This window comes from Macrotis lagotis, chromosome 1, assembly GCF_037893015.1.
Source record: "Macrotis lagotis isolate mMagLag1 chromosome 1, bilby.v1.9.chrom.fasta, whole genome shotgun sequence".
Taxonomy (NCBI): Eukaryota; Metazoa; Chordata; class Mammalia; order Peramelemorphia; family Peramelidae; genus Macrotis; species Macrotis lagotis.
In genome coordinates this window covers 590,265,570-590,293,500 of record NC_133658.1, presented here as the reverse complement: position 1 = coordinate 590,293,500, position 27,931 = coordinate 590,265,570, and the positions used below count along the sequence as shown (strand labels likewise).

Sequence of the window (27,931 nt, the reverse complement as noted above, 5' to 3'; positions counted from 1 at the left end):
TATTTGAGGCAAAGATCCCCTCCCAATTAACAATTTCCTTATTATAGTTACATTGATTTTATTTGTTTGTACAAAAGTTTTTCAACCTTTTACAAAAAAGGTAGTTTTTGACATTCATCCATTTGCAAGTTTATGAGATCCACAATTTTATACCACTTGCCCTCCCTTTCCACCCTCCTCATGGTGGTGAACAATCTGGTAAAAGTTGTACATGTACAATCATGTTTAACATATTTCCAAATTATTTTATGAAAGAGGAATTAGGACCAAGGGATAAAAAATATAAAAAAATAAGAAAGAAAAAACAAAAAACATAATATACTACATTCTGCATCCAGACTCCATAGTCTTTTCTCTGGATGTAGATGGCATTTTCCATAACAGGTCTCCTAGGATTGTCTTTGAACACTGAATTACTGAGAAGAAAAGCTTTTCAACTTTGTGTAACTGAAAATACTGAAATTTCCTGTTTTATCTTTTGTAAAAAAAAAGCCCTTTGATATCTAAAATAGTAAAGCTAGTTTAAAGAATACTTGGCAAGGTAACCAATCTAATTATTCAAAGATGAAAATGGAAAGATTATAAACAGAATAAAACTGGAAATGACTTGCAGCAACCATGTGAATAATTTTTTTTTGCATCAAAAATGGAAAAAAACAGCACATTTACTAATGTTAATGTCATGGTCCTAAAGTGGTTATGGGGCGGTTAGAAATCATACTAAGCAGAACAAAGATGGTAAAAGTCAGAGTGGACCTAGTATATGTAGAGAAATTTATATTGGATGCAGAATGATTATGAGAGTGGGAGCGAACAGGCTCTAGTGTATATACAGTGAGGAAATATGAAGAAAAGGAATAAAAGATGTTATCAAGGAATTGTGTGATTAAAAAGAGATGACCTGGATATGTGGCAAGAGTCATGGATAGTGAATGGGTTGGATGCTCTACTGGTTCCCTCCTGATGTTAGGACAAAGTGAAGACCTCTAGCATACTAGAGAAGGGATTTAACAAACACTCTAACCACTAGGCTAGACTGTGTCTTTAGGCCAAATATCCTGATTTTATATAGATGAAACCGAGTCTTGGAATTTAGATGCCTTAAGTCATGCCAATTAATATATGTAAGTTTCCAGAATCCACCTCAGGTCTCTACTAGTTACACATCCTGTAGTTGTTCTATTCTACCATATTGTCTATCATTAAGGTTTCTAAATTTCATAATAGGTGATGATATTACTGAACTATTACCATCCAAAACACAAAATTTGGGATAAATCAAAATTTTATTGAATATTTATGAGTTAGAGATCACTGTTTAAATGCAGTGAGGAATATAAAGTACAACATATAAACTTTGCCTTCAGTGAAGTCACACTCTGAGCAGACAAGATAAATACACATTAATTTAATTATGTAAAAAATAAGCAGTGCAAGAAATATCACAAATCAATATATAAATCCCAGATGAGTGGAAAGATGATAAGGGTTATAGGTTGAAAGGAGGAAGGGATCATGGTAGTTTAGAATTGTCAAGGAAAGCTTTGCTAAAGGGATAAATTAACCTGGAGCCTGAAAGGTATCTAGGATCTGAATAGATGAAGAAAAGAAAGTATTCCAGGTATATGATGGTGGGGAAGGGTGTGTGATGAGAATCAGTTGGTCTAGTTTGTGGAGAGCCCCAGAATCTAAATGTACATAATTGGAAGTCACTATACCTATGATGATGGAGTGGAAGGTGCCATGATGCTTCAGTAGAGTTGATTGGGAAAAGGGAGAAAGTGAAAGCAGAAAGACCCATTAGGAAGTTATTGCCATAAATGGACCTTGAATGAAATAGTGGCAGTGGTAATAAAAAGAAGATTCAAGTAATTTGATTGCCAATGGGATATGAGAGAGAGAGGAGTTAAGGTGTCTGGTTATAATCCTACTCACAAATAGGGGAAGCAATGGGGCAGGACTAGATTTTAGATTGTTTGTAGGACATACTAAGAATGGATTATAAAGTATTAAAAAATGAAAATGCAAAACATATACTATTTATACAAATACATATTTTGTTTTTAAAGCAGCATAATGTTACTTTAGTGACCAAAATCATCTTTGAAATAGGGGAACAGATTTTTGTCTTCTCTAATTCCCCAAGTTCCCATTTCATGATTGCCATTCCTAATGTTAGGAATTTTTAGTTAGTTTTGAATGAATAATAAGTGCATTTTCCCTTAGAAATAATATAACAAATGGTTCCCTGGTCAGTCCACAAAAGTCTTTTGCATCTATAATTCAATCCAGTTCAATTTGATTTAGTTCAATTAAAAAAAAACATACTTTTGTTCAGTGCTCTGAAAACGGTAAAAATAATAAGGCTATCTCCTTTATGCTCCTAAATTTACAGTCCTAGTTGTAGTAATGTCCTGGAAGTTGAGTATTACAAGCATCACACATATATGGAAAAATAAATCTAGTTGAGGAGAGGAAGAATGCTTATACTGGAGAGGGGAACATAGTGCTTTAATCACTTTGCTGATTCTCTACATTAGCACTGTCCAAAAAATTAGGGGTTATTCAAAAGCTGTCTTTTCTCCTCCCCACTTCAACCCAATTATACTCATTCCTTTATATATCATTTGTAAATCAGGGACTACCTGTAATTGCCTAGAAATGGAAAAAGTCCACATTGTAAATATAAAAACATTATTCACAATGACCCCAATTTCCTTAGTTCAGAATTTAGACAAACTAAATCTAGCCTCAGAAATCTCACCTTTTCATATATCTTTTCTAAATATTAATTAGACACTGAAAAAAGTGGTTTTTAAATTTCACACCAGAATGTATGCACTTCTCAAATATTCTTAATTATTGAATACAGAATATACATATATATATAATATATATACATTTTAATATAAAGCAAAGAGCACTTGTACTTTATAGTAAGTAGTAATCCTAACATTCTTTATCAACTTCTTGTCTGGCCATTCGCTGTCAGTTCATACCTACAAAAAAGATGGGACAAGTTAGAAAGTTATAAATTTATTTGCCTATAAGCCTATTTGAATTTTGTTTTTGAATGCTGTAATACTTTGGGACCTTGTGATTAATCCTATCCATTTACAAGTTGGCTGGCTAGGATGAAGGGCACAGTTCATAGCACCGTAGAGTTAGAATGGGACAGGGCTTTGAAGGCCAGCTAGTCCAACCTCATTTTACCAACAAGGAGACCAAGTCTCAGAGAGGTTAAGTAATTGCCCAAGTGACATGTGCATGATAAATGAGAAAGGTAGAATTCATACACTTGGGAATTTAAGGATTCCTTATAAAAAGGAGACTATCAGATATTTATGCCAATACCTAATCACAATAGATAGAGTGCTGAACCTGGCGTCAGGAGACCCTGACATGAAATCTAGCCCAACACTAACTGGGTGATCCTAGACAAACTACTTAACCCTATTTGCCTCAGTTTCATCATCTGTAAAATGAGCTGGAGAAGGAAATGGCAAAGAAAACTCAAATTGGGTCATGAAGAGTTGGACCTAACTGACAAGGAAAGAGAAAAGAAAATCAGTGTCCGATAGAAATGAGAATTAAAGAACACAGAAAGAATGAGAAGTAAGGGCCGGCTAGGTGGTGCAGTGGATAGAGCACTGGCCCTGGAGTCAGGAGTACCTGAGTTCAAATCCAGCCTCAGTCACTTAATAATTACCTAGCTGTGTGACCATGGACAAGCCATTTAACCCCATTTATCTTGCAAAAAAAAAACCTAAACTAAAAAAAAATTAAAAAAAAAGAAAGAAAGAATGAGGGGTAGAAGAAAATGGAGCTTAATCCTGTCCCTAAATTTTTTGGAGGAACAAGATCATTTTTCTCTTTGACTTTTCCTTTTTACAATTAAAAACCTGACAAGTATCAAGAACCATAAACATTTCCTTCTATAAAGAACATGATAGGTAAAACTGTGACTATTATGCACAGCTTAATCTTTGAAAAGTACTAGTTGGGGTTATGAAAGACAGTTAACAACCCCAGTTTTCTTTTTAGTTAAAGTGAGTCATAAAACTTGTTCATTCAATCTCAAGAGATTGGAAAGATTAATTAAACATTATCATGTGCTATGATAGTCCTTTAAATTACAGCTATATAAACATGAAGTATATTATCTTGAATGAAAGTGTTATTTTAAGCTAATTGGAAAAATAACCACAGCCAGCATTTTAAAAAAATGTAATTACTTATTAAGTTAGAGAGAATAACAATCATGATCAAATGAAAAAGAATACTCACCACTGTGTAAAACCCTTGATTAAATCTTCCTTTGATAAGTCAATCAATACCTGCCAAGACATCAATCACATTATGAATATTGATTACTTATCCAACAACAAAATAACACCCAATAGTTAACTTGTATTTCCACCTCTATCCCCAGAGGAGGTGTTCAATAAATACTGGCAGATATTCAGTAAGTATTTATACATTACCTAGTTGAATGAGATTAAATAAAAATATCTGTTATAAAAATGCAGCTTTGTAGGTTTTAGGTGTGGCTTTTAGTTCTTTTGATTTTTCATATTAAAAATGTATAGCCAGAAGACCCATAGCCTAACACAGGAAAAATACCAATACCCTTTACTGCTTCATTTGTGAATATTTATAGAAAATATTACAGGAAAACATAAGCAACTTTTAAATTATTGTTTATTCTTCTTTCCAGCATTCCCTCACTGTCTCTGCACTGTGAATAAAATACCATTTTAAGTATATTAGGTCCCCTTCTCTTCCTTAATGTGTAATAAGTAAATGAATGTAGAAACTGGGGAGTCTACTTCCCTTAACTGTAAAGTCACATTTCCACAGAGCAAAATCCAAGTAGACTCAAATGGTTTGGTTAAGGTTAGGGTCTTTTAACCTATTTAATAGGTAATGAAAATTTGCATGCATGGAGATTTTCTATATCTTGCTTATATTACTACAAAACTGAATATGATTGAATATTCAACAAAAGTAGAGAAGAGATACTCTGGAAGTTGGCTCAGCAATATTTACCATGTATATTAATTTGCACTTGTAACGGTGCAGATTTTAATGGGTTCTCTCTCTCTTCTTTTCTCTCCCCACCCAAACCAACCCCTAACCTTGAAGTCAAGGCCTCAGTAAGTTTATTCCATTGCCATTCTTCCCACTTGGTAGTATTCAGCTGCATACTTGTTGCTAGAACACTAATATTAAGGTGCTTGTAAAAAGAAGGGATGCCAGAAGTTGGGACGATCATTATGGTGGAAAGAGCTCTAGTTTTGGATTCAGAATACCTGAACCCTAGCTTTGCTAGTTACAACCTATGTGAGTATCTGTCTGGGTGATAATACATTTCCTCATCTGTAAAATGAGATCTCTAAGTACCCTTTCAGATCTAAATCCTTTGAACTTCAACATACTTACTTTGCCTAGTTCTTTTCTTTTATGTGAACCAAATGGCCTGTAATTTTTAACTGCAACATCCAGAGTTCTTTTCTTCACTTCTTCCATAGGGACACAAAATTCAAATCTTTAATAAGAATATAAAATAATCAAGTCAGTGGCTAAACACTCAAAGAAATATAAATCAATTTTATGATCTATACAACATTCCTCAAACTCCCACTTAGCTGATAAATACTATGAAACTGTCTGATGGATATAGAAATTAAGTGATGTGACCTAAGTCACACAATCACTACTTGTTAGAGACAGAATTTGAACCCAAGTCTTTCTTACTCAAAACCTATCACTACCATAGTACCATATGTTGTTCAGTTCCAATCAGGTCTGACTCTTTCTGACCCCATTTTGGGATTTTCTTGGCAAAGATCCTAGAGTGGTTTGCCATTTCCTTCTCCAGTTCATTTTACAGATGAGGAAACTGAGACAAACAGGATTAAGTATCTTGCCCAAGGTCACATAGAAAGTCTGAGGTGGATTTGACCTCGGATCTTCTGGACTCCAGGCCCAGTGTTCTATCCAATGCATGACCCTCTATCCAATGCAGCTACTCTCAAAATAACACTGTGTATAGACTTAGAACAGAACTCAGAAATTACCTAGTCCTTCATCTAGTTCATCAACCCCTTGATTTTACAGCTGAGGAAACTGAGACCCAGAGAAAATAATTTGCCCAAGTTCATCTAGATAAATCCTGTGACTTGACCAAGAGCACAACATTGGTATAAGGGCTGAGATCTGAACTCAGCACATGCTTAAAAAAAGTTTGACTTACAGAACATAGGTACTATCTGTTGATCTATACTATAGCATATAGCACAACCAAAAGTTAGTCATTTTTTTTTACATCAACAATTGACACCTGAAGGATTTTGCTTTTTTTGTGATTAAGAAAAAACACATGAAAACTGTCATACCTGCTATGGGCCTAGGCTCTAAATATAATTTTAGGGTATTATATCATTGACTCAAATGACCTAAGTATGAATTGTTTGCTTACTGTGTGATACTGGGCAAGTCAAGCAACCTCTCTGGGACCCAGTTTCTTTACCTGCAAAATGAGGGGGATTGCCTAGCAAGACTCTAAGTTGCCTTCTAGCTGTAAATTCATGTTCAGTGTAAGCAAATTTTTCAGTTAAAACTTGCCCTATGGCGGCTAGGTGGCGTAGTGGATAAAGCACTGGCCTTGGAGTCAGGAGTACCTAGGTTCAAATCCAGTCTCAGACACTTAATAATTACCTAGCTGTGTGGCCTTGGGCAAGCCACTTAACCCCCTTTGCCTTACAAAAATTAAAAAAAAAAACTTGCCCTTTACAATTACAAAGCTTTAATCCCACCTTTTCTGGATGATTCAGAGTCATCATTAGAAACACATAAGTCTGAGGGCAGCTAGGTGGCATAATGGATAGAACACTAACCCTGGAATCAGGAGGACCTGAGTTCACATCCAGCCTCAGACACTTAATAATTACCTAGTGACCTTGGGCAAGTCCCTTAACCCCATTGCCTTGCAAAACAAAACAAAACAAAAAACATATCAGTCATCACACTATGCTATGATAAAGAGATGTCTTGGATGGAACTGAAAAGAGAAGGAAATAAATGTTTCTATACCACCTTCTATGTGTCAGACATTTATCTAGGGGCTTTTTGAGCCTCCCAGCAATCCTGGGTAAGTACATTGCTCATTCTAAGATAAACATGCTATGTGTATTATAGAACAGTAGGTAGGAAAAGGAGTATGGGTTTAATAATAAATAGTCATTAAATTGATTTTTTTATATATTTGATATAGTCCCAAGAGGCAGTTGGATGGTTCAGTGGATAGAGTGAGTCAGGAAGAACTGAGTTCAGATATGACCTTAGATACTTATTAACTGTGTGACCCTGGGCAAGTCATTTGACCTGTGCTTTAATTCACTGGAGAAGGAGAGAATTGGTGGCTGTGGTCCACTGGGGTTGCAAAAAGGCAGACATAAATGAATGACTGAACAATAATACTCATCCAGAAGTCAGATAACCAGGTTCATATCTATCTCCCACAGCTCTTATAAGGATTGACTGAGAAGCTGTAAGAAACACTTGGTAAACCACATCACTTATGTTATGTACTATCGTAACTATTGTGTATAATAAGTATGCCCCTTTCATATTTGTGACAATTCTACTGATTAAATGGTGTCACAAAGAGTTGGACAGCACTGAAAATGACTGAACACCAACAATCCCCAGAATGCCAGTGAGAAGACAGCATGAAGATGATATTCTCTTCAAACAATATTAGCTAATCTCCTTGGCTCTTCTAAAGAATCCTATGCAACTCAACTGACAAACTCACTTTTCATCATACTGGGGATTTACGGTTTTCCGCTTTACTGATGTCTTCTTCCGGCTTGTCCACCTCCTTTCGGGCAACAGGTATACTCGGACATATGGATCAGCTCCACTGCTACAACAGGGTCTCAGATTCCTAGTTCAATTTCAAATTGTTTTTTTAAAGGAGCTCATTAGTTATAAATATAAAGTAGAAATAGATTAAGGCAATAATTATTCAGTTTCGGAATTTTTGATTTATGGACAGTCACACAGGCACATAGATTCTCCTATTTATAGATGATAAAATTAAGGTTCACAGTAGTTAAGTGACCTGCTAAAGGTTACAGAGCATAAATCATCTAGATGGAATTTGAACTCAGGTCCTTTGACTCCAACTTAACATTATATCTTGCTGTTTGGATGACTATTAATATAGCTCCCATTTCTATAGGGCTTAATACAATTAGAGTAAGTAGGGAGGAAACATAATTTGTTAGTTTTTCCAAAATGTTTTTCACCCATGGAAGGTAAGATTTTTTTTTTTTCCATTTGGGAAAAGAAGCTATTTCTTACCAGCTAACACAACTGTTTTTACTGGAGTTATATTTGATTAGAGCCTGGGTTCAGAAATACTGGCCAAGGGTTCCATAAGCACCAATGGAAAGAATCTACAAATTAGAATATTTTTGAATTTGGTCAATTACAGTGTGAAGGCATTTAAAAGCTGTAGACTCTTCATTATGGAGGAGGAAGCATAGGACAGTTAAAAACAAACCACCTTTATTGTCAGAAGACCTAGTTCAAATCCTATCTCTGATGCTTATGTTTATATATATATATATATATATATATATATATATATACACATATATATATATACATATATGTATATGTATAAGGCCTTACATTTTATATATACATGGAACCTAACTTCTTTGGGCCTCAGTTTCTTCATCTGTAAAATGAGGGGGTAAGATTAGTTGGTTAGACTAGATAGCATTGTGCTCCCATTTTCCCTTCACAGAACATTTACTTTGCAGCATGTGAATGCACATTTCTTAGCATATTTCTTTCCCCTAGGTCATCTTCCTTGATTGCTACCCTGGTCTTCAAGAAAGACTAAGAAACTGGGGCAGCTAAGTGGCATAGTGGATAGAGCACTGGCCCTGGAGTCAGGAGTACCTGAGTTTAAATCCAGCCTCGGACACTTGATAATTACCTAGCTGTGGGACCTTGGGCAAGTCACTTAACCCTATTGCCTTGCAAAAACTTTCTTTAAAAAAGGCATAAGATGTCACAAAACTAGAAGGAGTTTACCTGCAGCCATTAATGAGAACCACGAGGCTATGTCGAAGGAACATGTAGCGGACAGTAAGCTGAATCTCTCCCAATGGCTGGCAGTTCCCACCAGTACTGCAAAAACAAAGACTTTTCACTTCTCTGTTCTTTAAAAAAACACAGATCTTTCTGAGAGACAAGGAATTGTGCTTGATCCTAAGAAAGTTCAGTGGGTAAAAAATATGAACTAACGTCTCCTAATTTGTCTACTTGTTTTATATGTATTATAAAATGACTCTTTGCTTTACAAGAGAATTGACAGAGCATTTCTTTACATACAAGTTCGTAGTGAATTTGAATGGTTAAAGATGATATAATTAGAGTAGAAAGTTGAAAGGTAACAGTACCCAGAAGGAGTGATTCAAAATGCTAGGCAAACATGTATAAATAGGAAAATGCTGATTTATAAACCTTTAGCTTATAGTTTTTTGAAAAATCTGCCCCCCTAAAAAATCCTCGCAGATCATGTTTACATAATTTCAAAGATTTTCTTTTAGCATTGTAAAACCCAAGATTTTTCAGCAGAGTTAAATTTCTGTAATGAAACTGCTCCTAAGGAGTTTTTCCTTCAAGTAAAGCATCTTATGATTTAAATAAACTTGGTTTTTGTTTCTGTATTTTTTAAAAAAGTGTAGATGGATGCCTAGACAACGCTTTAATCTACATTTCACCAGCAGATGGAGCTCTCAGTCAGAAGAATGCTGGATTCTTAATCTGGATCTGTCGCTCTCCTTGTGCTTGGACTATTGTAACAGATTTTGTCTTCCTTGATCAATTCACCATTCTAGTTCATCCTTCACTCAACTGTCAAAAAGATTCTCTTAAAGCACCACTACCTTCCTATTCAATTATCTCCATTAATTCCCCATTTCCACCAGGATTAAATATAAAATCTTTTTGACTCATTCACCAACTGACCCCATCATACCTTTACCCTTTACTCCCCTTCAGGGTTCCTTGTTGTTCCTCATTCATAGTAACCCCCAACTTTGCCTTTTCACTGGTTGTCCCCGAGAGGGTTGTCTCCCTCTCCTCTGCCTCAGATTTCCCTGAAAACTCAGCTCAAATGCTATCTTCTTTGAGAGCTTCTCCTATCTCTTCCATCTCCTCCTTGGATGTTACTTCCCATCTATACTATATATGCTTTATTTATTACTTTTCTTTGTCTAGTGTCTACCCTATTAGAATGTGAGCCCATTGAGGACAGAGATGATTTTTTTGTGTTAGTCTCTCTAGTAACACAGAGCCCGGTGTATAAGAAATGCTTAGTTAATACTTCTTAGCTATCATCTTTGGCTTCCTGTCTTCCCATCCATAGAATGGGAAGAATATTGTTAACTACCTGAACTACCAACTAATCAAACATATATATTTTGAGATCAATATGTGAAAGTACTTTATAAGGTAAAATGCACAACGTAAATTAAAGAGGCATTAAATGGTCTTCCTTTTGAGAATAAGATTCAACCATTTGGAGTAAAAAATTTTGTTATGATTTGGTTAAATTCTTGGACACAGAAAGTCTGATCTGAAAGTTTCCTCAATATAACCTTATAGTCCTATCCTTTTAGGTTTCAAACACAATTTAAAGGCAACTGATTCTATTTTATACAACCTTAGAGCATAATGGACCTTAGAGATTATCTAATTCAGTCTCTCATTTTACAGATGAAGAAGCTGAAGTTAAGTGTATGAGCCATAATGACAAGATGATTTAACTGGGACTAGAACATAGACTTTCCAACTTCTGAGTTGTCCTTTTGCCACTAAAAGATGCAGTGGACATATTTCCTATGAAATAATCCATGATGAGGAAATATATGTTCATATGTTTCTCTTAATTTGTGTGAAGGTACTTTAAGCTGTTATGATGAAAAATAAAATTCAATAAGAGAGAAGCATACTCAGTGGCTAGGCTGTTTTCTGTCATGTCAAAGCATGAGGAAGCCATGGAGCTGAGTGAAGACATGCTGGGAGACATCTTTTTATGTGGCCATGAGAATGGTGAGGCATGGCATTTCATAGGTCTAGGTGACTTGATGGGTCCTGGAGAATGGGATCCAGGGACAGTCAAGAACATGGTTGTTGTGCTTTTATTCCCCCTTTGATCTTGGGGCCCACTGTCACTCTCCTTTCCTTTGATTTCTGAGTCCTTCATCTGAGGAATGAGCTTAACTGAGATATTTTTGTTGGCTTGCTTGGTGTCAGAAGTTTCAGAGTTCTGGGACTGAAATGGAAGTATGGAATCATGTTCCTGGGATGGGGCTGTTGGCTCCTGGTTGCTTTCAGCTCTTTTGATAAACACAGGTCCTTTCTTCAAGACCTCTGGGCCTGTGTATGGTGTGCCTGGTTCCCGATCCTCTGCATGTAGGAACTGTAAACAAAATAAACCACAGTATCATCCAAGGAATTGTGTTGCCTCAATCTTGGTCACCCATTGCCTATCTTATCATTCTATTGCCTCTTTGAACCTTTAAAATCTGGTCTTGATCTCTATAACACCTGCTCTCTCAAAGAATAACTTCATTTTTATGACACTTAAAGAACTCTCAGTCTTCATTCTCCAACATCATATGGAGAAGAATGGTAGATTATGAGAGAATATTTCATAAAATGGAAGTATCATCTAATAAAATATGTATTTTCCCCAGTTATCTCCCATACCTAAAATACTTTCCCTCTTCATCTCTACCTCCTGGCTTCCTTAAGGCCCAACTAAAATCTATTCTACAGAAACCTTTTTCCAACTGCTCTTATCCTAGTGTCTTCTTTCTGTTAATGAATTTCTATTTATCCTGTATTTAGCTTATTTGTACATATTTCTTTGCTTATTGATCCCCCCCCCTCATTAGATTGTGGATTCCTTGAAGTCAGGGACTGTCCTATTCCACAGTGCTAGTTCATAGTAGGTATTAAATAAATGTTTATTGATTGAAGTAGTGAAGGATAAAATCAGCTTGATGAAAACTTGTCTAAGTCAGCCTTAGACCAGTCTCAAACTATGTCTTCTGCTTTGTATTTCTTTCCTTAAAGTGTTGTTGTTCACTTGGTTCAGTTGTATCCCTCTCTTTGTGATCCTATTTGGGATTTTCATTGGAAAGATACTGCAATGGTTTTCTGCCATTTCCTTCTCCTCATTTTACAGATGAGGAAACTGAGGCAAATGAGGTTAAGTGACTTGCCCAAGGTCCTAAGTAAGTGTCTGAGGCAGGATTTTGAACTCCTATCTTCCTGACTCCAAGCCTGGCAATCTACCCACTGTACCACCCAGCTACAGATAATTCAACAGTGATCCTGGGCTAGATATTTCTAAGTTTCACAACTGTGATATGAGTTAAAGAGTTCCAGGGTTCTTGACTCAGTAACTGAATGGGAATTACTTCTTGCAACTACACTGATTCTCAAAGAAGATACATCACTACTAGGAGAAACCTCCAGGAGGATGCTGCAGCTGAAGGAAGGAACTAAGAAAGTCCAAATGATGCTCTAGCTTGCCAGGAGATCCAGATTTGTGAGTTACAGAGATAGCAGCAGATCAGAAGTTAAAGTGATATCTATTTTTCAGCCACTGTTCATTTTGGTGTCCTTAACAAGCTCCCAAGAAGACAAAATAACCTGATGGTGAGGATCTGCTAAAAGAACTGAAGCTGTTTAGCTTGGAAAATAGAAAACTTAAAAAGGTTCCAGGAAGCTTTCTAAAAGTATTTGGAGCACTGTTATGTAGGAGAGAATTTTAGCCCTAAGAACAATCAATAAAAATGCAGTTTTTGTTCAGTAGAAGGGAAAAAGGTCCTAATAATTAGGAGTATCAGAAAGTGGAAGGGGATGCCTCAGGAGGGAGCAGATTCTCCTTTACTAGACCTTTTTAAGCAAGAGATGGATGATGATTTCTTGGTTATGTTGAAAAGGGAATTCTAATGGGTTGGAATGGATGGCCTTTGAAGTTTCTTCCAATTCTGAGATTTTGTGGCTCTGGTAAGTGAAATGTCCCTAACAGAAACAATCTCCCCCAAAGTTAATGAAGAAGGGGCAGTTATCTGATGGAAGAAATGCCAGATTTGAACCCAATTGTGAAGGCTAGAAAGATCAAGCCTTCATGATAAATACTGATTATCTCTAACTAGGAGAAATTGTGATAGATTGCCTGTCTTAGAGTCAGAAAGACCCAAGTTTAAATCTGGCATTGTAGCTGCTATTAATTAGTTGTGGCCTTGGGTAAATCCTCTAACCTCTATGGGACTTCTAGCCTCCAAACCTACAATTCTATTTCTCTTTAAGTCAAGGAGAAAATGAACATCAAGAAACATCTCATGTTTATCTCATCATCCCCTATTATAAAACAGATACCAATCACATCCTACTGATAACATTTAGAATAAAAAGGATCTGAAAACATGTATGATTTTTTTTTAAATCAACCTTCAGCTATCTAGTGCCAATACTAGTAAACATCAACATTTTTTTTTTAAAAAAGATTTTTACTCTGGTCTCCAACAAAAGAATTTATTACAAGAGAAAGATTCTATAACAACAAAATCTAAGATCCATTGACCTATTAAATAAAATCTGAATAATATGCCCCAACCAATCTACTCACTTGTCCTAATCTTTCCTAGAAGAATGTTCCATTCCAGTTAGGCTGTTTTTTTTCACTGAACCCCAAACTTATCATAATCCTGCCTCTTCACTGCTGCCTAAAAGAATTCCCCTGTCTAGATTTTCCTCCTCTGAAGTTGAAACCACTGATGTTTACATACCATTTTAAGATTTACAAAGCACTTCTCATACTTCAGTTCATTCAGTTCTCAAGGCAACTTGATGTAGATACTACAGGTATTATTGTGTCCATTTTAGAAATGAGGAAATTGTGGCTCAGAAAAACTAAAGTAATTACATGTCCATGATCACATGGCTACTCAATGTTGAGGCAGAATTTACTTTTTCCTAGTTTGAAACCAAGTATCCTTTCTACCATCCAGTACTATTGCCAATTCAATTCAGTCAACAAGTATTTTTATTTTTTTTAAGGTTTTTTTGCAAGGCAATGGGGTTAAGTGGCTTACCCAAGGCCACACAGCTAGGTAATTATTAAGTATCTGAGGCCAGATTCGAACTTAGGCACTCCTGACTCCAGGGCCAGTGCTTTATCCACTGTGCGACCTAACCACCCCCTCAACAAGTTATTTTTAAAACACCTATTTTGTTCCAGACAATGTCCCAGGTGCTGATTTTGTTTTACTTTCATCAGACCTGGGATTTCATCAGAGAAGAGAACTTTCGGTGAGGAAACTCCCTTCACCAATGTGGATCTGTTATAATCTTAAGAGAGCTGACTGGGGTACTGAGAGATTTCCCAGGATCACATGGCCAGTATAGGTTAGAGGTGTGACCTGACTCCAGAATTTCCAGTCTCCTAGGTCATGTCAGCTACACCAGAGTATCTGACTTTTCAGTTAGCGAGTTGCAAGTGGCCAGCAAAACACTCCAGCATAGCCAGAACCCAATGAAAATGTATTTAGAAAAATGTTTAACAAAATAAATAAAAATAAAATCAATATAGATAATGTTAATTTGTGGTTTTCTAAGTCAACATGTGACCTGCTGGGATCTGTTTTCTATTGGAATTTGACATCACTGCACTACATCATAATGACCAATGTGTAGGTACTGGAGATACAATGACATAAGCAAAATAGTTTCTGCTATCAAGTAACTTCCATTCTTCCTGGAAGGATCTAGTACAGTCAGACCTCTCAGCCTAACACCTACCTAACCTAAAGGTCCTGATTCCCATGTTAGTCTCCTCCATGAAATCTTTGATTACTGGAACTTATGAGCATCTCCTCTTCTTAATTCTTATTAAATGTGCTGCTTGCATTAGTCATTTAGGACAATCAGACTACCTTGTAGTTCTCATTCCTAGTTCTGCCACTGACTAGGCTTCCAGAAGGAAAAAAGATTGAGGATGGGTTATATTATAAAAGGGGAGAGAAACTGAGAGACAGGGGATAGAGACTGAGAGAAACACAGAGATAGAGGTTACAATCAACTCACGAACTCTATTGAGTACAATAGACTTGCTTACATTGGACAATTTCAGCAGGAGAGATTCAGATCACATCAAAATTGAAAGACCCTCCAAATTTGAGAGTTTGAAAGGGACAATAACCATCCAATCCAATTCATAAGGAAACTATTATAGTAAAGGTATATATTTATTTATATTATATATATATAAAATTTCATTTAAATATTATTTAAATGTGTTTTTAAAGTATTTGTATACCATTTTAAGATTTGCAAAGTACTTTATACATGATTTTTTTCATTTGATCCTCACCACAACCTTGTGAGGTAGGTGCTATTATTATCTTCATTATATTGATGAGGAAATTGAGGCCAAGAGAAGTTAAGTGATTTGCTCAAGATTACATGACGAGAAGGTGTCTGGCAGGAGGATTCAAACTCAGATCATTCTGACTTCTGAGTCCAATATTCTAGACACTGTGCCAACTAGCATGCTCTGACATGCCCTCTAAGTGATTATACAAAAGGATTCATAGTATCTACAATGGAGTAGTTAAGTAAAATCTTGTCTTTAGGGCATGTCACTTCATTTCTCTGAGATTGTTTCCTTCTCTGTAAAATTGAAGGGTTGAAGGGGCGGCTAGGTGGCGCAGTGGATAAAGCACTGGCCCTGGAGTCAGGAGTACCTGGGTTGGAATCCAGTCTTAGACACTTAATAATTACCTAGCTGTGTGGCCTTGGGCAAGCCACTTAACCCCATTTGCCTTGCAAAAAAACCTAAAAAAAAAAATTGAAGGGTTGAACTAGATTTCTGACATTTCCTTGCCAGGTCTGAGATTCTATGATTAGCAGTAGAAAGCTTAGGCATCAAAGCTACTCTATCTAGAAAACAGAGGAGGGCCTCTCTGTGCTTATTCAGACAATTGTTGTCTGAACTGTTGTCATTTTTTTCTCTTTTGATACAAGATCCTTCCTGTTCAAAATGTCATTCATACTTAGAATGACTGTTTGTTGGGTGTCTGCCAACTTAGCCATCCTTGACATTACTATACGTATTTAAAAGATACACTGAATTACTTTCTAGCTTTTTTAAGACTGAAGACATATTAGCCCACTCTTCTTAATAGTTAGATTCAAATAAATCACATGACTGAATGCAAGCGGTAGCTTTCTACTGTTAACAGTGCAGGAGCCCCTTGATTCAAAATTGATTTGTTCCTTAAAGACAAGGCACAAAAGAACCAAGCCATGTATCTGCTGTAAAGCTTGGAATCCAGAGCTGAAGGTGTTGCCTCCAATCTTCAATGCAGCTGAGGAGAGGGCATAGCAAGAAAAAAATAGAACTTGGAGTATGTGACCCAGTCTGATGTATGTGACCCAATCTGATGGATAAGAGATGACAGGATGAGAGTTCGGGGTAGCTAGGTGGCACAGTGGATAGAGCACTGGCCCTGGAGTCAGGAGGACTTGAGTTCAAATATGACCTTAGACCCTTAATAATTGCTTGGCTGTGTGACTTTGGGCAAGTCACTTAACCCTACTGCCTTTCCAAAAAAGCCCAGAAAGGTCTCCTATGGAAACTTTTTTGGTTCTCCTCTCTCCCCTTCCTCATGGGCAAAGGAATAGAAATCAATGTTCTATGGGTCTAATCTTGGTACCTCCCTGTTTACCTCTTCTTTTTCACTGGAGAATAGAACAAGGAGCAGCACTGTACTTCTTGACTTCTTTTCTGGCCTCCATTCCGGTGGATAACAGGCTCCTCTACGCCTACACCTACCTAGAATTGATAATCCATACAAAGGATCATAGATCTAGACCTGGAAGGGATTTCAAAGGATATCTAGTCCAATCCTATCTTTTTACAGCTGAGGAAACTGAGGTCCAAGGATGTTATACAGATAGTAAGCATCAGGAGTGGAATTTGAACCTGCTTATCTTGACTCCAGGATCCTAGACCTATATATTCTTTCTACTATAAACATGCTTCCTCCCAGGAATGATTGTGTCTTGATTCTTCAAGATTATTAAGAATTATATTTGTCATTTACAGAAGTCATTTTGATGTGTATGTATGTTTGTTATGGTACTAAAAATTTTCCCCAAAATCTGTGAGCCTGCTACTATCATTAAATACTCCTCTTGCTAGCAATTTCTCTATTTAATAGAGCTCAGCTTACTAAATATCCCATTGTTCACTGCTGGAGAATTCTCATGATAAAGGCAGCAATGATGGGAAAGGCAAGCATCCAGCTTAAACTTAAAAATATTGTTCTAACTTCTGTTAGAAAAATATAGGAAGTGTCTTCCTTATCCCCAAAGATCACATATACTTATGTTAATAGGATCCCTCTTAGCACTTAAAGAATATTTACTCAGCAACTTTATAATGTAAAGAGGTTAAGGAAATTTGTTTCTCTTGTATCTAGTCTATTTTTCTATTTATATTCAAAATCTCCCCAAAATTAGATATCATCTACCCCATCAGACTAGGAGATCTATGAAAATAGGGAACATGTCATACATGTCATTTGTATAAAACTCAACTTTTTAAAATACATTTTAGATATCTTCATGAAAACTGTATTAGTAGCTACATTTTATACATGAATAAAGTGAAGTAAGGAGAAGTTTACCTATATGACATGTTTGGAAAATGGTGGTAGAATAGAAGTAGAACCAGAATCCAAGATGTCCTGATCTCTCATCCCTAGATCCTTTCTATCAGACTAGTGATTCTAAAACATTTTTATCTCAGGACCATTTAGCATTTCTACAAAATTATTATGGAATCTTCTCCCCAGTCTCTCCACCCCCAAGAAGTTTTGTTAACATATTTATTGATATTTACCATTTTAGAAATTAAAACACCTCAGGATTATTATGAAAATAGTTTTGACCTCGTGGACCCTTTGAATACTGAATCCCATTTTCCAAGTGCTGTATTAGGATTATTCTGTTTCCCTAGAAACTCTCTGAGGACTGGTAATTTTTATTTTCCTTTCTTTATATCTCCCCTGGTGCTGTACCCGGGGCAAATGTGGCAGGTGCTCAGTGAAAGCTTCCATACACAGACAGGATGTTAGTCCAGAGGAAGCAGAAAAGAGGGAAATTTACCCGCAGTACCACCTTCATGGAGATGAGACTATCTAGGCCAGAGCAGTCCAGCTGAAATCGCTGCTCGATGGTCATATCTGAATAGGTAAGGATCTGTCCCAAGGGAAGTTCCAGAATACCCAGAGCACACTCTTGATCATCATCAATTACCTAGAGGAAATGACAGTCAGAACAAAGCAACTGGGGCCAGATATAGAGCTTTCTTCCTCAGTGGATCCCCAAACTAAGTCCGTTATCTCCCATTGATGTAACAAAGAATGATAACAACCACAACTGGGGATTAAACATCTTGGCCCTTCTAAGAAGACTATCAGAAAGCATGACATTGACAAAATCTTATTTTATTCTAAAGGAGTCTAAGCATAACCCCAAACAAACCTTCAGATGTAACTGTTCTGTGGCCACACTATAAACAAAGAAAGTGAAGGACTGACTCCAAACAGGATCCTTGCTATTGACACATGTCTGTGAACAAAGAAAATTATTAGGTTTTAGGTAACAAGTCAATTCTCCATTACTCAGATGCTTAGATGTCCATTTCTGGATTATCCAGGCTCAGATGCACAACTCTTCTTCTAACTAGTTTCCAGGAGCAAAATTTCATGGGTAAGGTAGGAAGTTGGGAAGGGAGATCCCCTGCCAGCAGCATCCCTCCAATCTGACACTATTCTCCACAAGTCAATCCTAAATGTGATCTTCAACCAGTGATCTGGGATACCCACTTTTTGAAATCTATTAAGGGACTCCTTTTCAAGTTCTTCGACCGCTGCCTATATTGGGGAAGACTAATTAATGGGGTCTCATTTCAAAAGTGCTTCAGGAATATGCTCAATGGCCTATAAAACTATGCATAGTCTTTAATCCAATAATACCACTCCTAAATATATATCCAAAAAAAAGGGTGAAAGGATCTACGTGTACAAAAATATTTATAGCACCTCTTTTTATAGTGATTAAGAACTGGGAATCAGAGATGACCATCAACTGGGGAATGACTAAATAAGCTGATTGTGATTTTGATTGTGATTGTGAAGGAATATTATTGTGTTATAAGACATGACAAGGAGGATGATTTCAGAAAAATCTGGAAAGACTTATGTGAACTGATTGATGCATAGTGAAGTGAGCTGAATTAGGAGAATTATACACAGTAATATCAATATTGTAAAAAACACTTAGCTATTCTCAGCAAAACAATGATCCAAGATAGTCCAAAAGGACTAATGAACAAGAGAAAGAACTGGTGATGTTGGCTAAAAAATGCTATTTTTCACTTTCTTTCATTTTTTCTTTTATTTGTGTCTTGCACAAAATGATTAATTTGGAAATGTTTTGCATAATTGCACATGTATAACATATACCTAATAGCTTACTGTCTCAGAGAGGGAGGAGGGAAGAGATAAAATTTAGAACTCAAAACTGCCAATAAAAATGTTTTTAAAAAACTGAAAAAAGTAAAGGAAAGGGATGGCTAGGTGGCGCAGTGAATAGAGCACTGGCCTTGGAGTCAGGAGTACCTGGGTTCAAATCCGACCTCAGACACAATAATTACCTAGCTGTGTGGCCTTGGGCAAGCCACTTAACCCCATTGCCTTGAAAAAATCTAAAAAAAAAAAGTAAAGGAAAAGGGGGAAAAAAAACCTGCTTCAAGTCACCTTGTAGTAAAGATGTAATTCAACTTTCTATGGCAAAAATTTGTTTTCACGCTAGAGTTGTGTTATCCCACATAGATAAAATCATGATTTTTGGAGGCAGAATGGCATAAAATGATGAACTTCTCCCCCTCCCCTTGCCTCTTAGGCATAGTATATTCCTACCTTACTTGTCTGAGTTGTCTGACCCACACACATCTTGACGTAGGCAGAGGGATCTCTGTCCATCCTGTTCTGTGAAGAAAAGAATCAAAAGTAACAAATTCATTGATGGAACTGTGAATTGTTCCAACCATTCTGGATATGACTTTGCTACCTTCTGTGGAGTTTGTATCTAAGAATGGATTTGCCAGAATAGACAGTTTCATCACTTCTGAATAGTTTCAAAGAACTAGAAACAAAACTGTCTTGGACCAGGGAATGGTTTAAGAAACTAGGAAATATGAATGTAATGGAATATTATTATGCAGCAGGAAAGGACAAATATAAGGATTCCTGAGAAACATGGAAAGACTTTTATTAATTAATACAGAGTGAAATAAGGAGAAACAAGAGAATAATACAGCTAGGTTTTGATTTGATTAGTGTAAGAGGTGGTCTTCAAATTCATATTAACAAGTTATCACTATGGAAAGTATGGTGATTCCAGACTAATGAAATTATTCAGTACACAATGACTATAACAGTAGAAATGATCACTTAATGGAAGTTGAACTCTGAATAATTAAAAAACCAAGGAGGGTCTAGAGAATAAATTGGTAATAAAACATAGCTTCTCCCTTGCAGCTGTAAAGCTAAGAACACCTAGGATAAAATGTTGTATACACTTTCAGATGCAGCTCCTGAATGAGATAGTTTTTGAAAGGTCAAAAGATGAGCCTGTGATAAAAAAGGAAGACAGAGCTATAATTTGAAATGAATGCAAAGCTGTTTATTGAGGAAAGGTATAGTGGGCTGGGTCTGAGCAGACTTCAGTGATGGGTAGTGGAGAGAGCAATATGTTTTATGGAGTATTGGATAAATTCTATATTTTTTTGTTTTGTTTGAGGGTCACTAAGGTGAGATGGGGGGGTTATTTGGAGGTTCTATGGAAGTCCTCAGGAAAGGATAATCAATGGAGTTCTACTGAGTGAGAATGAAACTCAGGCCTGGATCCAACAATTTTAACTTTATTCTTTCTCAAAAGGAAAGGATCAACCTGGAAAGCAAATGAATGTTTCTTCTCAACTACCTCCCCCCCCTCCTACATAAAGACAAAATGCCTCAATAAAATATATAAATTTTAAAACAAAAGGTATAGAGTGATTTGTTAACAACAATCTTTGAAATCTTCTGTGAAGAACATCTCTGGAGTTCATAGAATTATTTTTCTGATAATCAATCATCGCTTAATACTGTGAGGCGGCCTTCACTGCTTTTTGCCCTAACCCTATCCCCTTTCCCACTCTTTCCTTCTTCAAACACTCAGTTAACAACACTTTTACTCTCATGTACTCCTCACTAAAATCAAGTACCTGGTCTTCCTTCCTTCCTTTTTTTGCAAGACAATTGGGATTAAATGACTTGCCCAAGACCACATAAACTAGTAAATCTCAAATGTCTGAGGTCATATTTGAACTCAGGTCCTCCTGACTCCAAGGCTAGTGCTCTATCCAACTCTATCCCTCACACCATATAGTTGCTCCATGAAACTGCATTTCTAAACTCATTTTATATTCTCTGGCCTTTGTGCTTTTTTCATGCTGTTTCCTCACCTGGAATGTCCTCCCTCCTTATCTGTCCAACTCTTACTCATCCTCAAAGTCCAATATTGCCTCTTCTGTGAAGCCTTCCTTGATGTCCTCCCCTTTCCACCCACCCAGTTGATAATGACTTTCCCCTACTGATTTCACATCACAATCTGTCTTAAAATCTTCTAATGCACTTCTCATGTATTGCTATATTTTTATTTAACTGTTTATGTATTCTGTCTTCCTAATAGACAACAACCTGCAGGAACTGGACCTCCTTATCAAAATTGTTTATATTCCCAGAACCTGAAATAATCCTATGTATAACAAACACAAATGTTTGTTGAGCAGATAATGGATGCTTAATAAATATTTGCTTAATTGTTAACCAAAGACTTTTTAGATCCTTAACTTTGTCTTATTCTAGCCCAAATTTTGTCTTACTCTAGCCACACTTTTACATTTTCAAGTGAAAAGTTGGATCCCAGCACTTACCTTGGCACACCTAGGCAGCTTCTTGGCTCTGTATTCACCATTCTTATACTCAAAAGGATTTCTCTACAGCAAAGGTAGAAAAATGTTAGCTACAATCATATATGTAAAATTACTTAGAAGAAGGGCATTTGGCTACTTTTATAACTCACCGGTAAATTGCAAGCACCTTCTAGGAAGACAGCAAGTATGGCAGTTGAGAGTCCACAGGGGTCCTGCAGACAGACACACACAGCACCTCTTGAAAAAGTACCCCAGCTACAAACCAGATAATGATCCTGGAGAATGTTACTCCTACAAAGGGGAGCAAATCTAATACCAGGGGTCTTGGATCAGGAAGCTGTCAGTACCTGCTACTCTATAATTAATCTCTAAGTACACATAGAGGGAGACTAAAGCATGGAAGAAGTTAAATTAGACTTAGAACTTCCTAGTAGTGAGGACTTCAAAGCATTGAGAGGAGATTGTGGGTGGTATTTTCCTCAACGAATGAAAGAATTTCCAGTGACTTGGCAATAGCTAATGAAATGTCACATGAATGTCATAGAATTCTACTGCACTGTAAGCAACAATATTGATCAATAGAGAAACATGGGGATTAGCATGGATTAGCAATAAAAACAGAACCATAATGACAATATATGCAATCTCTGCAAGAGTGAACTCACATTTCTTTGCAGAGATAATTACTATGGGTGTGGAACCCTATATAGTGGCAGTTTTTTTTCTTGAAATATGTTGATAGTGCTAGCTGATACAGTGGATAGAGAACTGGGTTTGGAGTCTTGAAGACTCTATAAACACACACACACACACACACACACACACACACACACACAAACATATACACACAATACTACAACAATGTAAAAGAAAAAAAAAAAGGAAATTGAACTCTGTATAGTTAAAATGATCAAACTTAACCCCTGGAGAAAAGATCCTAAAATTCACCTTGCTTCCTTCCTTGCAGAGGTGGGAGGCTATGGCTGTGAAACATTCCATCTTCTATCAAACTCTATTGATATGTTGATTAATTTAGACCACTTTTAAAAATTATTATTATTTTAGTACAAAGAAAGGCTTGCTGGATAGGGTAAGGAAAGGTTATCAGAAGAAGAGGTTTGAAAAGAATAGGAAAGAGTCTGGGTAGCTAAGTGGTGTAGTGGATAAAGCACCGGCCCTGGAGTCAGGAGTACCTGGGTTCAAATCCGGTCTCAGACACTTAATAATTACCTAGCTGTGTGGCCTTGGCCAAGCCACTTAACCCTGTTTGCCTTACCAAAAAAAAAAAACCCTAAAAAAAATTCACTTAACCCGTTTGCCTTTCAAAAACCTAAAAAAAAAAATAATAGGAAAGAGTCTGATCCCTCTAAATGTTATTAGAAGTTAGCTAGCTAGAATTAAGGAGATTAAGTGCTGTGAGTGAGAAAAATAACCAGCAAGAAAAAGGGTGGATCAAAGGATTGAAGGTGTATAACAAGGACAAAAAAGGAAGTGAGTTTGAATGAAAGAGAAATAGAAAGGCAAATAGAAATAGAAGGAAATAAAGATCTGATTGGAGAATAGAATTTCAAAATTTCAGTTCTGGAAAACAGATAAATTCTAAAACATGACAAAGGTTAGGATATAATCAGACTAGTAGGTGGCCATAATGAGGTGGGGATGGAGAGGAGTAAATTGAATAAGGGTGGTCAGAGGGATCATTACCATGAAGTTTTCTACAAAGATGAAAGGGTATGAGTACAAAAAAAATCACTGGCAAATACTGAATTTATTGAGAACATATGGCAGTGTGATTAGTAGATTATAAACAGTAAGATAGAGATTATGTAAACAGATTATATTCATCTCAAAAAAGGAAAGATGATTTAGGATGGTAGAAGAAATAGAATCAGAAATCAAAAGGTATGCCCTATCCAAACAGTACCACACACTATAGTACAAAGTACACTAAATTTGGAGTCAAAGGACCTAGGTTTGAATCCCAACTCTGTTACTTACAAGGGCAAGTCACTTAGCCTTTGGGGACTTTGGTTTACTCACATGTAAAATAAGGGGACTACTAGCAGAGTTTATCTCTAAAATTTCTTCCATTTCTAAATTCAACAAACGTATGCTATCTTGAGAGGACTTATTAATTCTATTACTTCACTGAGGACAGTTTTAATTTTTTCAACTGGGCTGATTCAAATTCAGAAACCTAACTAGAAGATGGGTGATCAAATTTTTACAATCTAAATTTTGCATTGGTTTTCTTGGTTGGGAGCCTGGGATAGGAACAGAAGGAAAGTTGTTAAGAGCTCAAATCACTGAACTATGAGACACACTCACCTCAGCCATAACTTCCTGGTAGGTGGTCAAAGAAAGCCACTCAAGCTTCAAGTGCAGCCGACCACTTGTAGTGTTGTTCAAGACAAACCACTGCAGAAAGAAGAGGGAAATATAAGAAAGAGATCTCAGGGATCCTCCTACTACTAGATAGATGCTGTGAGTCATCCACAACCTGACAGAATGAAAGAATATACTGGCTACTGCATTACAGACATCCTTGATTTAAGCTGGAGGATCTTGGAAAAGAGAACAGGATGCCCCTTATGGGAACTTCAAGGAAGAGCTTTTGACTCAGTGATTTGCTGAGAGTCTAAATAGGTCCTTTTTTTTTCTAAATAAAGCAAACAAGTTTTTTTAAAAAAAAGCTTAGTAATTTAAAAGCTCTGTATTTTCCTTCCAGGCTCTCTTGGATCAATAGAATGAAAACTAGATCGAGAGTCAGAAGATCTGTGTTTGAATCCTGACTTAGTCACTTACCAGTGTGACCTTAGGCAAGTCACTTCTTTAAGTTCCCATTTTCCTAAAATATGACTTGACTTTCTCAGTGCTTGTCTTATGTTTAGTATTCAGTATAGAGCTTCCTAAGACTCAAGAATGGCCCATTAACTTAGCTACTCTGATCAATACAATTGATCCAAGACAATTCCAAAGACAAAGAGAGAAAGACAGACAGACAGACAGACACAGACACAGACACAGACACACACACACACACACACACACAAGCACATACACAAAAGGGGGGGGAGAGAATGAGGATGAGGATGGAGGATGTCTCTTGTTCCTGTTAACTTTCCCAATGAGAAAGTTTAATTTTTTGTTCTTTTGGTGCTGTGTATCCCTTTGGTAATCTTATGATTCCTCAGAATGCTTTTAAATATATAAAATAAAATATATAGGACTACTAAGGAACTCAATTATATTAAAAAAATTATCAAAATATTAAAAAAAATTAATGGACCCTTGGTTAAGAACTTTTTGCACCCATCTGAAATAGAAATGTCTTTATAAGACACAGGGAGACCATGTATAGCAGAAAAGGGTCATGCTAGTTAAAATGAAGTAACTGGGGCCCATCCTCATATTCCAGTTCCAAGATTATACCCACTATTAGTTTGGAGGGTTACAAAATGGAGAAGTTATTGATCTCTGCTGACCTATCCTAACTCTGAGTCATACCACAGGTTCCAGGGCAAAGACTTTACCTCATCCACCACACTGTTCTTCATGACATCTCCAAGGTTAATCTGGAGACTGTAAAACAAAAAGGAACTTTGGTGATCCATTTCAGTCTTCTAGAGTGCTTTGACCATTTCCCCCTTAAACTTCTAACTTCTCTTTACCCCAGGTTCACTCCTCATTTTTAGCCTTTGGCTGAATATAGTGAGGAAGGTTACAGTTAGGTGATACACTGGATAGAGTACTGGGACTGGAATCAGGAAGATTCATCTTCATGAGTTCAAATCTAACCTCAGAAATTTATTGTTTGACCTTAAATAAATCACTCAATCATGTTTGCTTCAGTTCCTCATTTGTAAAATGAGCTGGAGAAGGAAATGGCAAACCACTTCAGAATCTTTGCCAAGAAAACCCTAAATGGGGTTGTGGTAGGACTGAAAAAACTAAACAAATAAACAAGGGAAGGGTGAGAATGTACTATGCTAATGTAATTTTGCAAAAGTGTCACATTTTATTTCCAAATATGCTTGTGAAATAAAAGTCCAGACATTTAAATTCACACAATAGTCCTCATGTACAAGTAGAACTGGCAAAGAATGGTCTGGTTGGCTGCACTCCCAAGATCATAGGTATCAAGGAAGCAGGTCTTCTAGGAGGCTAGAAGCAGAAAGTTTAAAAGTCATTTAGCCTTATTCTACAGATAAGGAAATTGAGGTCCAGAAAATTAGGGATTATCTTAAACTTTTTGTTTGTTTGTTTGTTTTACTAAAGACTTTTTAGAAGTAGAAAACAGGATACTGGAGACATGTGAAGTGTCCCAAGAAGGTGTGACTTTTCATTTATCTATTTATTGAGATTAGGTCTTCCTATCTTGTCCAAGCTAGAAGTGCAAGGGGCTCTTCAAAGGGCTAACTCTACTGCTGATTGTCATGGAAAATCCGAACAGCCCTATTTCCAACCTGGATCAATTACCCCTCTTTAGGCAACCTGATGACTTCCTTCTTCCCTTTGGTTTGTCATACAGATTTAGCAGACACAGGATTGAATTTAACCCTTATGCATCTCTGAATTCCCAACCTCAATCCACCAGTCTCAGCTTTTCCAACAGCTGAGATTACAAGTAAAATCATCAGGTCTCACAAATTCAACAATTTTCTAATGGGGAAGGGAGCAACAGAAATTGAAGTCCCTGTGCTCTTCAGTTCAATAGCTTGGTACCTTTGAAAGGGTACTTAGTCTAATTGCTATTGTGGACCCACTCTAGAGTTATTCTCACCTGCCCAGAAAGTCATCTTTATCTGTATCTTCATCATACAAATCCACTTCCAGGTCCTGCCCCGGGACTTCATAAACTATAAACTTCAGAAAGAGAAAAAGTTTCCTTGGCAGTGCAATGGGGTAGAGGGCATATCCTTAGGATCTGCAGCAACTTCCCTGGTAATTGGAAGGAAAATAGATTTCACCTTCCCCCCCCACCCTCTACCCACATGCCTAACAGCAGTCTCATCACTCATTCATCATTTTAGTTTATCTGAGATGATTATTTCACAAAAATTTGCATACTTTACAAGCTATATGGAGAATATCTCTTCTTGGGAAGAAAGTTAAGGGCACCAAGATGCTTTCCCCAAAGTTATGGGGAATGCTAGGCACTGGTCAGGATGTCTAGGGTTCATGTAATTGCTGTCAGGTAACTTCCCCCCCCCCCAAAAAAAAAGTAAGCTCGTGATTTAGAGCTGGGGGAAGTCATAGAGACCACTTCAAACTCTTCATTATATAAAATGAAATCACTTTTCTTAGGAGGTAGCCAAAATAAAATTTCTCTCAGGCTCTTATGTTTATGTCCCATTGCTCTCTAAGAGATGCCCATTCTGGTTGGTGTAGGAAATAATTGAGAAATGACAAAGACAAAAGGAAAGAAAGCAAGGATTCTTATGGAGAATGTAGGATGCAGGTAAAGGAAGAGGTAATTCTCCCTCTAGGTTTCTTTTTCCAAAGCAGAGTATCTGAAAGTGTCATAGTCACCCTAACAAGGAAAAGAGATAGTTACCAACTAACTTCTTGAACTTGGGACATTTGCCTTCTCTTTGGACCTCAGTTTCTTTAAAATAGGAGTAAGGGGACCTTAGATGATCTCTCATATCTTGATGTCTAAGGTCCCTTCCAGTCTTAACATTTTATGGTTCCAAAAAAAAAAATCTGATGATGGTGAAAACTATCCCCCGAAATGAGATACACAGAGGACAAAGGAAATAGATGCTTCCAGGAGAT

General features: G+C 36.8%; 1 protein-coding gene across 2 annotated transcripts in view; it reads right to left on the bottom strand.

Moving 5' to 3' along the window:
- Positions 1-38: 38 nt before the first annotated feature.
- ESYT3 (extended synaptotagmin 3) overlaps positions 39-27,931 on the bottom strand; it is an 86,935-nt gene continuing 59,042 nt past the window's right edge. The window contains exons 10-23 of one of the 2 annotated variants that reach the window (XM_074214865.1): positions 26,937-27,019; positions 25,687-25,735; positions 24,482-24,571; positions 22,303-22,365; positions 22,154-22,216; positions 20,094-20,162; positions 18,655-18,741; positions 18,277-18,426; positions 11,040-11,509; positions 9,115-9,210; positions 7,820-7,951; positions 5,443-5,548; positions 4,288-4,337; positions 39-2,999 (exon numbers count right to left, since the gene is read on the bottom strand). In XM_074214865.1, coding sequence (XP_074070966.1) covers positions 2,963-2,999; positions 4,288-4,337; positions 5,443-5,548; positions 7,820-7,951; positions 9,115-9,210; positions 11,040-11,509; positions 18,277-18,426; positions 18,655-18,741; positions 20,094-20,162; positions 22,154-22,216; positions 22,303-22,365; positions 24,482-24,571; positions 25,687-25,735; positions 26,937-27,019 — 1,545 coding nt within the window. In that variant the 3' untranslated portion in view covers positions 39-2,962. The remainder of the gene's footprint in view (positions 3,000-4,287; positions 4,338-5,442; positions 5,549-7,819; positions 7,952-9,114; positions 9,211-11,039; positions 11,510-18,276; positions 18,427-18,654; positions 18,742-20,093; positions 20,163-22,153; positions 22,217-22,302; positions 22,366-24,481; positions 24,572-25,686; positions 25,736-26,936; positions 27,020-27,931) is intronic. The other variant, XM_074214866.1, reaches the window with a different exon arrangement.